General features: G+C 41.9%; 1 protein-coding gene across 1 annotated transcript in view; it reads left to right on the top strand.

Moving 5' to 3' along the window:
* Nucleotides 1-12976, top strand: part of SMYD4 (SET and MYND domain containing 4) — a 48485-nt gene that overhangs the window by 30354 nt on the left and 5155 nt on the right. Inside the window, exons 6-7 of the mRNA XM_045773270.2 lie at nt 11799-11990; nt 12390-12553. Of these exons, the coding sequence (XP_045629226.2) occupies nt 11799-11990; nt 12390-12553 (356 nt within the window). The remainder of the gene's footprint in view (nt 1-11798; nt 11991-12389; nt 12554-12976) is intronic.

Here is a 12976-nt window from a genome sequence, read left to right as displayed (position 1 = left end):
CAGATACTATTAGAAAAGAAGCAGTGTCTCTAGTATTTCTATTGTATGATCTCCATTTTAGCAGATAATGTCTTTCAATTCAATTAAGTCATTATACTTTTCTCAATTTTTTAATTAACTCTATTGAGGGGAAAAATTAGATATTACCTAAACCTCAGATTTATAGACAGACTGATGTAAATGTGGCTTTAGTAAGCTGTACATGCTTAGGTGGCTCTTTTCGTCTTCTCACGTTAGGTAATCTAGAATTTTGTCAACCTTTTATATATATGTTTTTATCTTTAATTTTAGTGCAGCTGCTGAATTATACAATGTGTAGGCGTTTCACTAGAGGTGTTTTGGAGGAAGACTGTCTTCCCCATCCTGAAGCGCATGGAACACCCAAAAATAGCCCTGGCTTCATCCTATAATGCTAGGAAATCCCATTGCAAGTTAGTCTCCATTTTCTTCTCTGCTTTCATTTGCTTCTTTGAGCCACTGCTTCCTTCTAAAATACATCTGTTGAGTGTTTTTCCAGAATCATGTTTTCCCTTGGGTACATTCACTGGCATTTTAAAAAATATTATTTTCATTTAGTTTTGTTTTTGTGAATATAAAAAATAGTATATGGAGCTTCTGGATTATAATGGCAGAAAGTTACCGACTCCTGATTTTATTGTGTCTTGCCTCTAAAGTACTTAACAAAACATACAAAAAAGATACAAATGTCAAGGGGCGCCTGGGTGGCTCAGTCGTTAAGCGTCTGCCTTTGGCTCAGGGCGTGATCCCAGAGTTCTGGGATCGAGCCCCACGTCGGGCTCCTCCGCTGGGAGCCTGCTTCTTCCTCTCCCACTCCCCCTGCTTGTGTTCCCTCTCTCGCTGGCTGTCTCTCTCTCTTCAAATAAATAAATAAAATCTTTAAAAAAAAAAAAAAAGATACAAATGTCGAGAGCTCAGAAAACTATAGAAAGTACTGTCCAGGTAAACAATAGCAGGCTGAATCCTTGAGGCAGAATGGCCAAGTCACAGGGACCAAAGTAGTCTTCCATCCACTTTCCTCCAGTGGCCTACCCCTAACTGTCAAAGAATCTTAGCCTAAATGTTTTTGGTCCACGTGCGTGACATTTCATTATAGTCAGGTTTTTATTTGCATGGCAAGTTTCAGGTAAATTTTTTCACAAGTTGTTCAGAATAAACTTTTGGATAGTAAATGTGTGTATAGCCAGGAATACCTGTACTTTCTGTGACTAATAAGGATTAGAGAAATAGATACATAGCATGATACTGGCTATGTGGAGTGATGGAAAGAGGACTGGAGATTTTGGCTTTACCTGTCAGGCTTTATATTTTATGCATAATTTATTCTTTATATGATGTTTTAAAAAGGGGCGCCTGGGCAACTCAGTTGGTTAAGCATCCAACTTGATTTCAGCTCAGGTCATGATCTCAGGGTTGTGAGATCGAGCCCTGAGTTGGGGGCTCTCACATGCTCAGCCCAAGTCTGATTGAAATTCTCTCTCTCCCTCTCCCTCCACCCCTCCCCCTCCCACTAGTGCACATGTGTGTTCTCGCTCTCTCTCTCAAAATAAATAAATACATCTTTAAAATAAATAACTAAATAAAAATATATACATAGAAAAAAACGACGAAAAGCAAAAATACCATAATCTTAACAGTAATCATTTCTGAAGGTGGAAGTCAGGGCGATTCCTACCTCCTTCTTTGAACTTTTACTACACTTTAAAAATTAAAAACACTGATTCACACAGTAACATTATTCTAGTAAATTTAAAATGGATTGGAGGCACCTGAGTGGCTCAGTTGGTTGAGTGTCCAACTCCTGGTTTCAGCTCAGGTCGTGATCTCGGGGTTGTGGGATCGCGCCCGTCGTTGGGCTCAGAGTTCTGCTTGAGATTCTCCTCTCCCTCTGCCCCTCCCTCTGCTCTCTCTCTTGCTCATGACATGCTCTCTCTCTAAAAGTAAATAAATCTTAAAAATGGATTGTATACCTTTTCTGTTAGTCTAGGGAAGAAAATTTTCTTTTAAAAACCAGTTCTGTGAGGGGCACCTGGGTGGCTCCATCAGTTAAGCGACTGCCTTCAGCTCAGGTCATGATCCCGGGGTCCTGGGATCGAGCCCGGGTCGGGCACCCTGCTCAGCAGGGAGCCTGCTTCTCCCTCTCCCTCTGCCTGCCGCTGCCCCTGCCTGTACTCTCTCTCTGTCAAATAAATAAAATCTTTAAAAAAAAATTTTTTTAAATAAAAACCAGTTCACTGAGCAACAAGGTGATAAAATGAATCTGTATGTAATTATAAATGGGCTAAACTCTAAACGAATCTTTCAGAATGGGTAAAAAAAAAATTAAATCCAACTATACTCTGTTTGCAAAAGTAACACATATAACAAAGTAACACAAATGTTTGGGTAAGACATGTCAGGAATCACAAGCAAATCAGGGTACTGGAATTAATATGAAATATAGAACCCAAGGTATCCAGTAAAAAGAATTCTGTATTTACATAGGACACTTTCCACGCTGAAATATGTCATCAACCTTGGCTCTCAGAAACATAGAGATTGTGACTATAAAACAAAAATCATGAAGTATACCAGGAGAAATCGGCAAAAACTCCACAGTTGTGAGAAACTTTAATATACCACTCTGATTTTGATCAAATATATTAAAAATAAGGGTCTTGAAGCCAAGATAACTAATATACAGGGGGATTCAGTACATATATCTATCAGAACTTGTGTGCGTTAGACCAGGGTGATATGATGTGGGCCAGGAGCAAACGGTCAAGAAAGAATTCCTGAGACGTTTTCAGTGCAAAAGTTGCTTTTATTAAGGCATGAAACAGGACCCATGGGCAGAAAGAGCTGCACTGGGGTTGTGGGGAGTGATCGATTAGATAAAGGAAGTTTCCAAAAGGATTTTCATATGTTAAGGAAAACTAGAATAATGGGAAAAATATATAATCCATTTTAAGATTTTGGTATTTTTGCTTTTAGTCTGTTTTTTTCCCCCTATGTATATATTTTTATTTAGTTATTTATTTGTTTTAAAGATTTCATTTAGGGGCGCCTGGGTGGCTCAGTCGGTTAGGCGTCTGCCTTCAGCTCGGGTCATGATCTTGAGGTCCGGGGATCGAGTCCAGTGTCAGGCTCCCTGCTCAGCGGGGAGTCTGCTTCTCCCTCTGCCTGCTTGTGCTCTCTCTCTCTCTTCCTATCAAATAAATAAATAAAATCTTTTTTTTTTATTAAGATTTCATTTATTTATTCATTGAGAGAGAGTGAGCTCATACCCACATTCACACTGGGGGGGTGGGGGGATGGTGGCAGAGGGAGAGAGAATCGTGGTCTGGCTGTTGTCAAGCTAAGGTTGCTTTTTGCCTCTAAGAAAGCATTGACATTAAGGCAGTTGTGAGCTCCTTGAGGAATGTCATACTCTTGCCTGTCTTAAGTATTTGTCAATGGGCTGCCAGTTGTAAGGAAATTTGATTTTACCTACTTTTCTTTTGCCTTTGTTCTTCTCCTTACAGCGTTCAGCAAACTTTTTCTGTAAAGGGCTAGACAGTAAATATTTTAGGCTTTGCAGGCCATGATGTCTCTTTGACTCAGCTCTGCCATTGTAGCACAAAAGCCACCATTTGCACTGGGTGTTATACGCAACTAATGAATCATCGAACTTTACATTGGAAACCGGGGATGTACTGTATGGTGACTAATATAATATAATAAAAAATCATTAAAAAAAAAAAAAAGCCACCATTGACAATGCACAAATGAATGAGTATGGCTGGGTTCCAATAACACTTCATGATGGACTCTGAAATTTGATTTCTTATAATTTTTCACATCGTGAGCATTATTCTTATTTTTGTGTGTGTGTGTGTGTGTGTGTGAGCATTATTTTCATTTTTTTCCAACCACTTAAAAATGTGAAAACAGTTCTTAGACCACACTCTACAAAAACAGGCAGCAGGCAGGATTTGACCAACAGGGTACAGTATACAGACTCCTGATAGAGACAAAGATTTCACAAATCTAATTAAGATATCTATTTAGAAAAAAGAAAAAAAGCCCATAAAATTAGGAACAATGAAGGGGATATAGCCAATAAAATATCTTTTAAATTTTAAGCAATACAATTTTAGACTATTAAATTTGAAAACATTAAGGAGAAAACTTTGTAGAAAACATAAATTTCTTACATTTTCTCAGGAGGAGAACACTTCAGAAATCCAGTGATTATGGAAGAAATTGAAAAAGATTATCAAAATATTTCCAGGGACACCTCTGTGTCCCTCTTTTCCCTCTGTGGCTCCCCCTGCTTGTGCTCTGTCTCTCTGTCTCTCTCTGACAAATAAATAAAATCTTAAAAAATATATATATATATATATATATTCCTCCCCCCATAAAAATAAGCCAGACCCACTCTTTTCCATGTAAGTTCTTTAACACTTTTAAGGACCATATTTAGCCACATTTTTAAAAAGGATTTTATGTATTCATTTGAGAGAGAGAGAGACAGAGGGAGAGGGAGAAGCAGACTCCGCACTGAGCTGGGAGCCCAGCACAGGGCTCAATCCCAGGATCCTGAGATCACAACCGGAGCCGAAGGCAGATGCTTAACCACCTGACCCATCCAGGCGTCCCTAGCCACATTTCTTTTAATAAAGCAAAGAGAAAATATCTTTCAAGAAACAGATCATTTTTATACAGTATGAAGTGTTCCAGGGCATGGGGGAGCCTGGAGTCCTTTCCCACTCATTTTGCAAAGCCAAGGATAAAAACTGTAGTCTCACTTGTGAATATCACTGTAGGAATCCTGAAAAAATCACTGCCATATCACATCCAGCAGTTTATTGAAGGAGTGCTAAGAGATGACCAAGAAGGGTTTCATCCAGACATGCAAGCATATGTTAACTTGGAAGGATACACAGGTTTGGGTAAGTGCAGAGACAGGCCATATTCTGAGATGGAAAACCTGAAAACTAAAAACGGCGGTTCCCCTGCATTCCCCAACCAGTGCAGTGCAGTTCCACACAAAATCACAATTGGGTATTTCTTGAAATTGGACACTGATTTTAAAGTTCATCTTGTGAAAGAGTACTGAATCCTTTTCCTCTGAAGCCAAGGCTGGCGCCAGCCCACACCCACCTTCTCAGAGCACACCCTGCACGACCGGGTGGCGCTCACCGAGGCTAAGATCCGTGCCTTCCTGAAAATCCCGTGTAAATGTCCACCCCTTCCCACCCCGCTTGTTTGCAAAGGCCCTGACCTGTGTCAACGCGGGGAATCTGCTCTCCAGCGGAGGTGCTGGTGGAGCCATCCCAGCAGCTGCGGCCACCACTGCTGCCCGGTGAGAAGGAGGTGGAAGCAAAGAAGGACGAATCAGAGGAGCCTGATGGTGACGCTCGGTTTGGTCTTTGACTCGTTTTTGACTACATCTCTTCTGTAACCGGTTCAATAAAAAGCCGAACTGTTAATAATCAAGTATTTTTTAAAGATTTTATTTAGTGAGAGAGCGAGAGAGAGTGCAAGTGGTGGGGGAGGAGCGGAGGGAGAGAATCTCAAGCGGACTCGCTCCTAGCGCTGGAGCCGGAGGCAGGACCAGATCTCAGGACCCTGAGATCAGGACTTGAGCCAAAAATCAGGAGTCGGTGGCTTAACTGACTGAGCCACCCAGGCGCTGCAGTAATAATAATATGAAGGGGCTTAGTACCGTCAGATTTCATATCAGCATTAAGCTACAGTAATTAAAGACAGGATGGTACTGACATGATAGCTCCCTAAAAGTATTAAATTTTCCAAATCATTAAAAAGTTAAACAGTGAAACATTAAACCATAAAATATATAGGAAAAGATAAGTGAACACTTACATGGTCTTAGGGTGAGAGAAGCTTTTAAAGCGTAGAATATCCAATTTAGGTAATTAAAAGATAGCTAGATTCAACCTAAAGACCAAATATCAAAAGCACTGTAATCAGTAAAGAAGATAGAGAATGTGGATGAGAGAGATCCTTGAAGGAATGAAAATACAGGACTGGAAGGGAGCAGACCTGGATTTCTCCTCCACTGATTCTAATTGCCAACTGTCTGTATGAACTCAGATTACTTAAGCTGTCTGTGTGTCTCACTTGGTATACTTTTTAAAAAAATTCCAGTGTAGTGGGGCGCCTGGGTGGTGCAGTCGTTAAGTGGCTGCCTTCGGCTCAGGGCGTGATCCCGGCGTTCTGGGATCAAGCCCTGCATCGGGCTTCCTGCTCAGTGAGTCTGCTTCTTCCTCTCCCACTCCCCCTGCTTGTGTTCCCTCTCTCGCTGGCTGTCTCTCTCTCAAATAAAATCTTTAAAAAATAAATTCCAGTGTAGTTAACAATGTTATATTAGTTTCAGGTGTGCAATATAATTCAACAATTATATACATGACTCAGTGCTCATCACCGCAAGTGTATTCTTAATCCCCATCACCTGTTTCCCGCACCCCCACCCCCCCACCCCCCCTCTGGTAACCATCAGTTTGTTCTCCATAGTTAAGAGTCTGTTTCTTGGCTGTCTCTCTCTTTTTTTTCTTTGATCATTTCTCTCTCTCTCTCTTTTTTTAAAGATTTTTATTTGAGAGAGAGAGCACAAGCAGGGAAAGGGGCAGAGGGAGAAGCAGGCTCCCCACAGAGCAGGGAGCCCAACGCGGGGCTTAATCCCTGGACTCCGGGATCACGCCCTGAGCCGAAGGCAGACACTTAACGACTGGCCACCCAGGCGCCCCTGTGTCATTTTCTTGAAATGATGGTGTATAGCCATATGAACAAGCCTACGTTAGCCGCCCTTTTTTTTTTTTTTTTTTTAAATAAGTCTAGCCTTCCTGAGGGTAAAAGACCCTAGATGAATGCCATTATATGAATAGTCCCAGCTGGGGCGCCTGGGTGGTGTAGTCGTTAAGCGTCTGCCTTCGGCCCATGGCGTGATCCCAGGGTCCTGGGATTGAGCCCCACATGGGCTCTCTGTACCGCTAGGAGCCTGCTTCTTCCTCTCCGACTCCCCCTGCTTGTGTTCCCTCTCTCGCTGGCTGTCTCTCTGTCAAATAAATAAATAAAAATCTTTAAAAAAAAAAATATGAATAGTCCCGGGTAAGACCAGCAGAAAACGTGTAGTTGAACTCTGAGCAAAGTGGCTGGCACAGAGCATTGGCAAATAAAATAGTTTCTTTTTTTGTTTGTTTGTTTCTAATATTTATTCACCCTAGAGAGAGCGAGGGCATGCATGCGAGTGGAGGGAGGGGGCAGAGGGGAAGAATCACAAGCAGACTCCCCAGTACTCAGGGCTCAATCTCACAGCCGGAGATCATGACCTGAGCCAAAATCAAGAGTTGGACACTTAACCAACTAAGCCACCCAGGCACCCGAAATAGTTGTTATTTTAAAAGCAAACCACCCCCAGGGGAAAAAAAACCCATAAACTAAAATGTAAATGACAAAATGAGAGATCATTTCTAGCAAATCTGCAACTCTTAAAGTCAGTCTTTAAGCATATGCATAGTGTGGCAAATGTGAAACTAGATTGTGATAATGGTTACACAACTTATATGAATTTCCTAAAGAAAATCATTGTTAGTACACTTAATATAGGTGAATTTTATGGTAGATAAATTATATCTTTAAATAGCTATTTAAAAAGGTACATAAGCAAGCCCTGTATCAAAGCAGTAGTAAACATGGTCATGTTTAACCGCTGTTGTAATTGAAACAAGATACCATTCGTTCCCTATCAGATGGACAGGGTTGCTTTGTTGGCTTTTTTCTTTAATATGCATTTTAGGTTAGAGTATAAAGAAATGGCCATGATATATTAAGTGAAAGAAATAACTTACAAATCGCTCTGTGCATCACATGAGAATTTCATATATAAGGCTAGAAAGAGGCTGCAAGAAAATGCCCCAAACTGTTGTACCTGGCTGATAGGCTTACAGATGACTTATTTTCTCTATAATTTTCACTTTATGACTTTTTTCTGACTACCATGTATTCCTTTTATAATTTTATAATTTTTTTTATAATTTTAATTAGTTTTCTAAATAATAAAAATAATTCAAATGATAGGAACTTTTGTTTATATGAACATTTTAAATTTTTCAAAAGATGTATTTATTTATTTATTTGAGAGAGAGAGAGAGGACGAGCTGGGGGAGGGGCAGATGGAGAGAAACTCAAGCAGCCTCTGTTGCTGGGCCAAGGCAGGGCTTGATCCCATGACCCCAAATCATGACCTGAGCTGAAATCTAGAGTTAGAAGCCCAACTAACTGAGCTACCCAGGAGCCCCTATAAGCACGTTTTCAAGGCACTTGATACATAGCGCAAAATCGCCCTCCAGGAAAGTTGCACCAGTTACACGCCCACCAGCAATGTTCACTTTCAGTTTAGAATCCAATTAGATTTTGTTTTAGTCTGCTCATATTTCTTTTTTTTTTTTTTTAAAGATTTTTTTTTTTATTTATTTATTCGACAGAGATAGAGACAGCCAGCGAGAGAGGGAACACAAGCAGGGGGAGTGGGAGAGGAAGAAGCAGGCTCCCAGCGGAGGAGCCTGATGTGGGGCTCGATCCCAGAACGCCGGGATCACGCCCTGAGCCGAAGGCAGACGCTTAACCGCTGTGCCACCCAGGCGCCCCATATTTCTAATCTTGTTATATCCCTTTTATTTCTTTGAGGTTCCAACACTTCCCAGTTAGTGTTCTTATGGAATCTCATTAGCAGGTCTTTCATTAGCAGCAGAGAAGGATTCAAGCATTAACTAGGATAGTCTTTGACCGAAACCTGTAAAAATGTATGTTATTATCTTTGCGTAGATCCTATTTAATCAAAGTTCCTCAGAAACCTCTCTTTGGTACTAATCTTAAGGCACAGAACTGGCCACTGATGATATTCTAGACCTCGGTCAGTGCGGTTCTATCTCAGAGGGAACGGCAGATTTGAGATGTATCTGGATTCCTTACAAGGCTTAGTGAGGTTCCACGTAGGTTCAGATTAATTCACTGCCCTTGGCTTTCACTCTTCAGCAACCAAGGAATCCACCTTCAGTTTGTGTCCTTGATTGTTCGTGTGGCATACACATGAATTTCTTGTTATAAAATATCTACCAGAATAGGTATATTCTGGAAGTATTGCAAATGAATCTTTTTTTCTGCACTTGAATCCCATTTTATTTTTTTAAAAGATTTATTTATGTATTTGAGAAAGAGAGAGCACATGAGGGGAAAGGCAGAGGGAGAGAGAGAGCAGATTCCACTGAGCGCAGAGCCCAACACAGGGCCCGATCTCACAACCCCGAGATCATGACCTGAGCCGAAATCAAGAGTTGGACACTCAACAGATGGGGACCCCTTGGTGCCCCGTTGAATCCATTTTAAATGCACTAGGGATATTACCAAGGTACGCTTTTAGTAAAATAAAGAGTCACTCCCTCTTTGTTTCTGTTTTATACACAAAATGTCACATGTTAAATTTGGTTGATAAGGTACATATATGTTCTCACTTTCCATTATCTCTGCTAACAGATGATTAATCCAAAATATTGGATAATTTTTTTAAGTCAATACTTAATTTTTAGAAATAATTAGAGACTCAACTCTGACATAAATATTCACTCCACTCAGTTCCTGGGCCTACTTATGTTAGAGAATAATCTATAAATAATTCACGGAGCTGACATTACTCACTGCATTGTGATCATTTTTTGTGGGAAAATTGTAGCAACTGTTCTAATTTAGCTTGCCCGTTATCGGTAGTTGGGAATGCAGGTCCACTCGTAATTATGCAGAGGCTGATAGTTCAGACTACAAACCGTTCGTGCCCTGTACTGCTCCTTCCTGCTGCCTGCCTTTTAGCATTTTCACTGCTCATTAGCACGTGCAGGGAAGGTAGGCATTGGACAGGGGGAAAGAGGGGAAACGAAAACCTGCTCAATACTTAAGAGAAGCCCTGTTGAAAGATTGCAGTACAGTTTATAGGGCTGTTGACTAAAACTGAGTCACTTGGATTCCCCGTGCATTTTATTTACTTGTTCTAGTCTTGTCCTCCATAGCAACAGATAACAGAATTGTCTGCAGAGAGACAACGTTATTCCTATATCTAAATGTCTTCCCTTCTAGAACATTTCCACGTGGTGGTTCATGATATTTCCTTTATTCATTACATTTGTCCCTAGACTGCTTCATTTCTTCAGTGATTGGTGTGTTGAGATTCCTGGCGTACGCAGTGATAGCACAATTAGCTGATGGTTTTTCAGTTACCCAGAAAACGGAAAGTTTCCCTCTGAAGTATGAGTATCTTTCATATTTCAACCAGTTTGGTTGCAAATACGATTTCCTCATGCTTCCACCAACGCTGCTGAACACAATCTAAGCCTTTCTGGATGCCCAAGGTTATCTGTCTTGTGCATGCGTCTTTCTGAGATATGTATGGCTATTACAGAACCCATGTAGATATGCCATCGGTCTAGGAACCTCTGGTTAAGGGAGATGTGACGGTGTAAAGCTTGAGTGGTACTAGGGTTTTTGTTTGCCCTAAGGCTGTTATTCTTATAGAAGTTTTCTGCCTCCCTCTCCTGTCTGTCACCCTGTGTCTTTTGCCATTGTTAGAAAACCTGCCTCTTATTAATTCTCTGTTTCTCAACTACTGTGGGCTGAGAAACTGAATAACCAAGCCAGTTATAACTGTGGCTAAAATAAGAGCAAATAGGACTGCATGAGAGGATAAAGAACTCATCTATGAATGTAAGTGTGGGAGCTTTGGTGCAGAAATAGCCTCACTGCTTAGAGGCCTTTTCCTTCCTTCCTCATTTTCAGTCATGTGGTTAAATCGCTCGTTAATTGTGTTTCAAAGAAGAGATTGTTTGGGACATGAGACTGTCTGGAATAGAGCTTTTCCAGAGAGGTTTTTTTTTTCCCCCAAAGATTTTATTTATTTATTTTGAGGGAGAGAGACAGCGCAAACGGGGCGGGGGGCAGAGAGAGAGGGAGAAGCAGGCTCCCCACTGAGCAGGGAGCCCGATGCGGGGCTCGATCCCAGGACCCTGAGATCATGACCTGAGTTGAAGGCAGACGCTTAACCAACTGAGCCACCCAGGCGCCACCAGAGGTTTTTTTTCAATGACAACTACTGCTGGCTGATTTCCCACAAAGTTGGGACAGACAGCAGAATGAACAGGTAAGCCTAAGGAATATGATTTTTAATAATATATTAAAATATATTTCTATATAATATATATAATATATTTTATTATTATATATATTTATATAACATATTTTATTATTTTCTCTTATATATAAATATATATAATATAATATATTTTAATATATTTCTCTCAAAAGTAATTAGGTTACTTGTTCTATTAACTACCCAAAGACCAGTTACACAAAAGCAGCTTCAACCATAGACGCCTGTGGGAAATAACCTCAGCGGGTGCTCTGGTTTCTGTGTCCTGGTGAACATTATGAAACTGTCTATCTAGAAGGCTCCCGACTGGTAGTTCTTTTTTCATTTTTATTTTTTTTTATAAATTCTGATCTTTGGTTTTTTCCTGGTAGCGAGACACAGTGGTTAGGTGCCAGAATCCCAGCGGACTTTTCATGTGTTCATTTGCTTTGCGTCCTGGGGACGAGAGTTTGCTGTGAGTCATGTCCCGTCTGATGTGTACTGGATCCGGCTGTGGGGCTATGACTCACGCGGGCTTCAGGCCCAGTTGCCCAGCTCATCTTCTGAGGAATGGATGGTGAGGCCAAGACTAATGTCCTGACACATTTTTTCCTTTTTCCTCTAGCACTTTCAGGATCTAAAGAGAACAACGTTACCGACAGCAGGCTGGTCCGCCTTGCCACGGGCATCTTCCCTGTCGTCAGCCTCCTGAACCATTCCTGCAGCCCCAACACCAGCATGTCCTTCATGAGCACCGTCGCCACCATCCGGGCCTCGGAGAAGATTGGGAAAGGGCAGGAGATCCTCCACTGCTACGGTGAGCCCCCTCCTCATCACCGGCCACGTTTCTCTGGCAGGAAAGGACGGGGCAAATGAGAACAAGCAAACCCTCGGACAGGTGAAGGCAGTGCGTACTTAGGCCAAAAAAAAAAAAAAAAAAAAGCCTCCTGGCCTCCTTCCTTGGCCCTGTTGTGTCTAAACTATCATGTATCTCCCTGCTTAATCCCATAAACTTCCTATTCCAAAAAATGGACTAAGAATAACTTTGGGGTGTTTTCATTGCGGCTTGGAAGCTTACTTCTATATCTGGTGCCTAGAATGTTTGCTGAAGGGCATTTGTCGCATGATGAAGAATGGCCTCTGCTAAGCTGAAGTTTCGTAAGTTCGCTAGACTCTCTCTTGCCTTAAACATTGGCGAAGTGTGGTCTCTCTGCAGGGCCTCACCACAGCAGGATGGGTGTTGCCGACAGGCAGCAGAAGCTGAGGTCCCAGTATTTCTTTGACTGCGGCTGCCCGGCTTGTCAGAAGGAGAAGCACAGAGCTGCTGTCGGGCCCCGATGGGAGGCATTCTGTTGTAACCGTTGCGGAGCAGTCCTGCAGGTGAATCTCTCTTCCCCACTTTTGCTGGAGGTCAGTCATCCAGCCCAAAAGCCATAAATCTTCAGGACAGACTGAGAGCCACAGTCTCCTCCCCTTCAGCCCATCTTGCCGGCACATTGGTTACCCCTCCGCGGGAACCAGAGGAAAGGCTGGATCTAGTCATCTGTCTCCTGCAAATAACAGAAAATCCCCCCCTAAATTGGTTTGGGGGGGGGGACTGAGAATTTATTTGCTCAAGTAAATCCCTGAAAGGTCCCAGGAAGTGGGTATTTCAGCTAACGACTTGATCCAGGGGCTCAGATAATGTCACCAAGACCCAATTTCTCTCTACCTCCCTCAGCTCTGCTTTCTCGGTTAGCCCAGTACTCAGACAGACTTCCCTCTGGTGGTGGCGAGATAGCTGTGTGCAGCTCCAGCCTCACA

This window comes from Ursus americanus, chromosome 23 (genome assembly GCF_024610735.1).
Source record: "Ursus americanus isolate L20-20 chromosome 23, mUrsAme1.1.p, whole genome shotgun sequence".
NCBI lineage: Eukaryota > Metazoa > Chordata > Mammalia > Carnivora > Ursidae > Ursus > Ursus americanus.
Note: the sequence above shows the minus strand (reverse complement) of the source record. Positions and strands in the feature narration are given on the sequence as shown.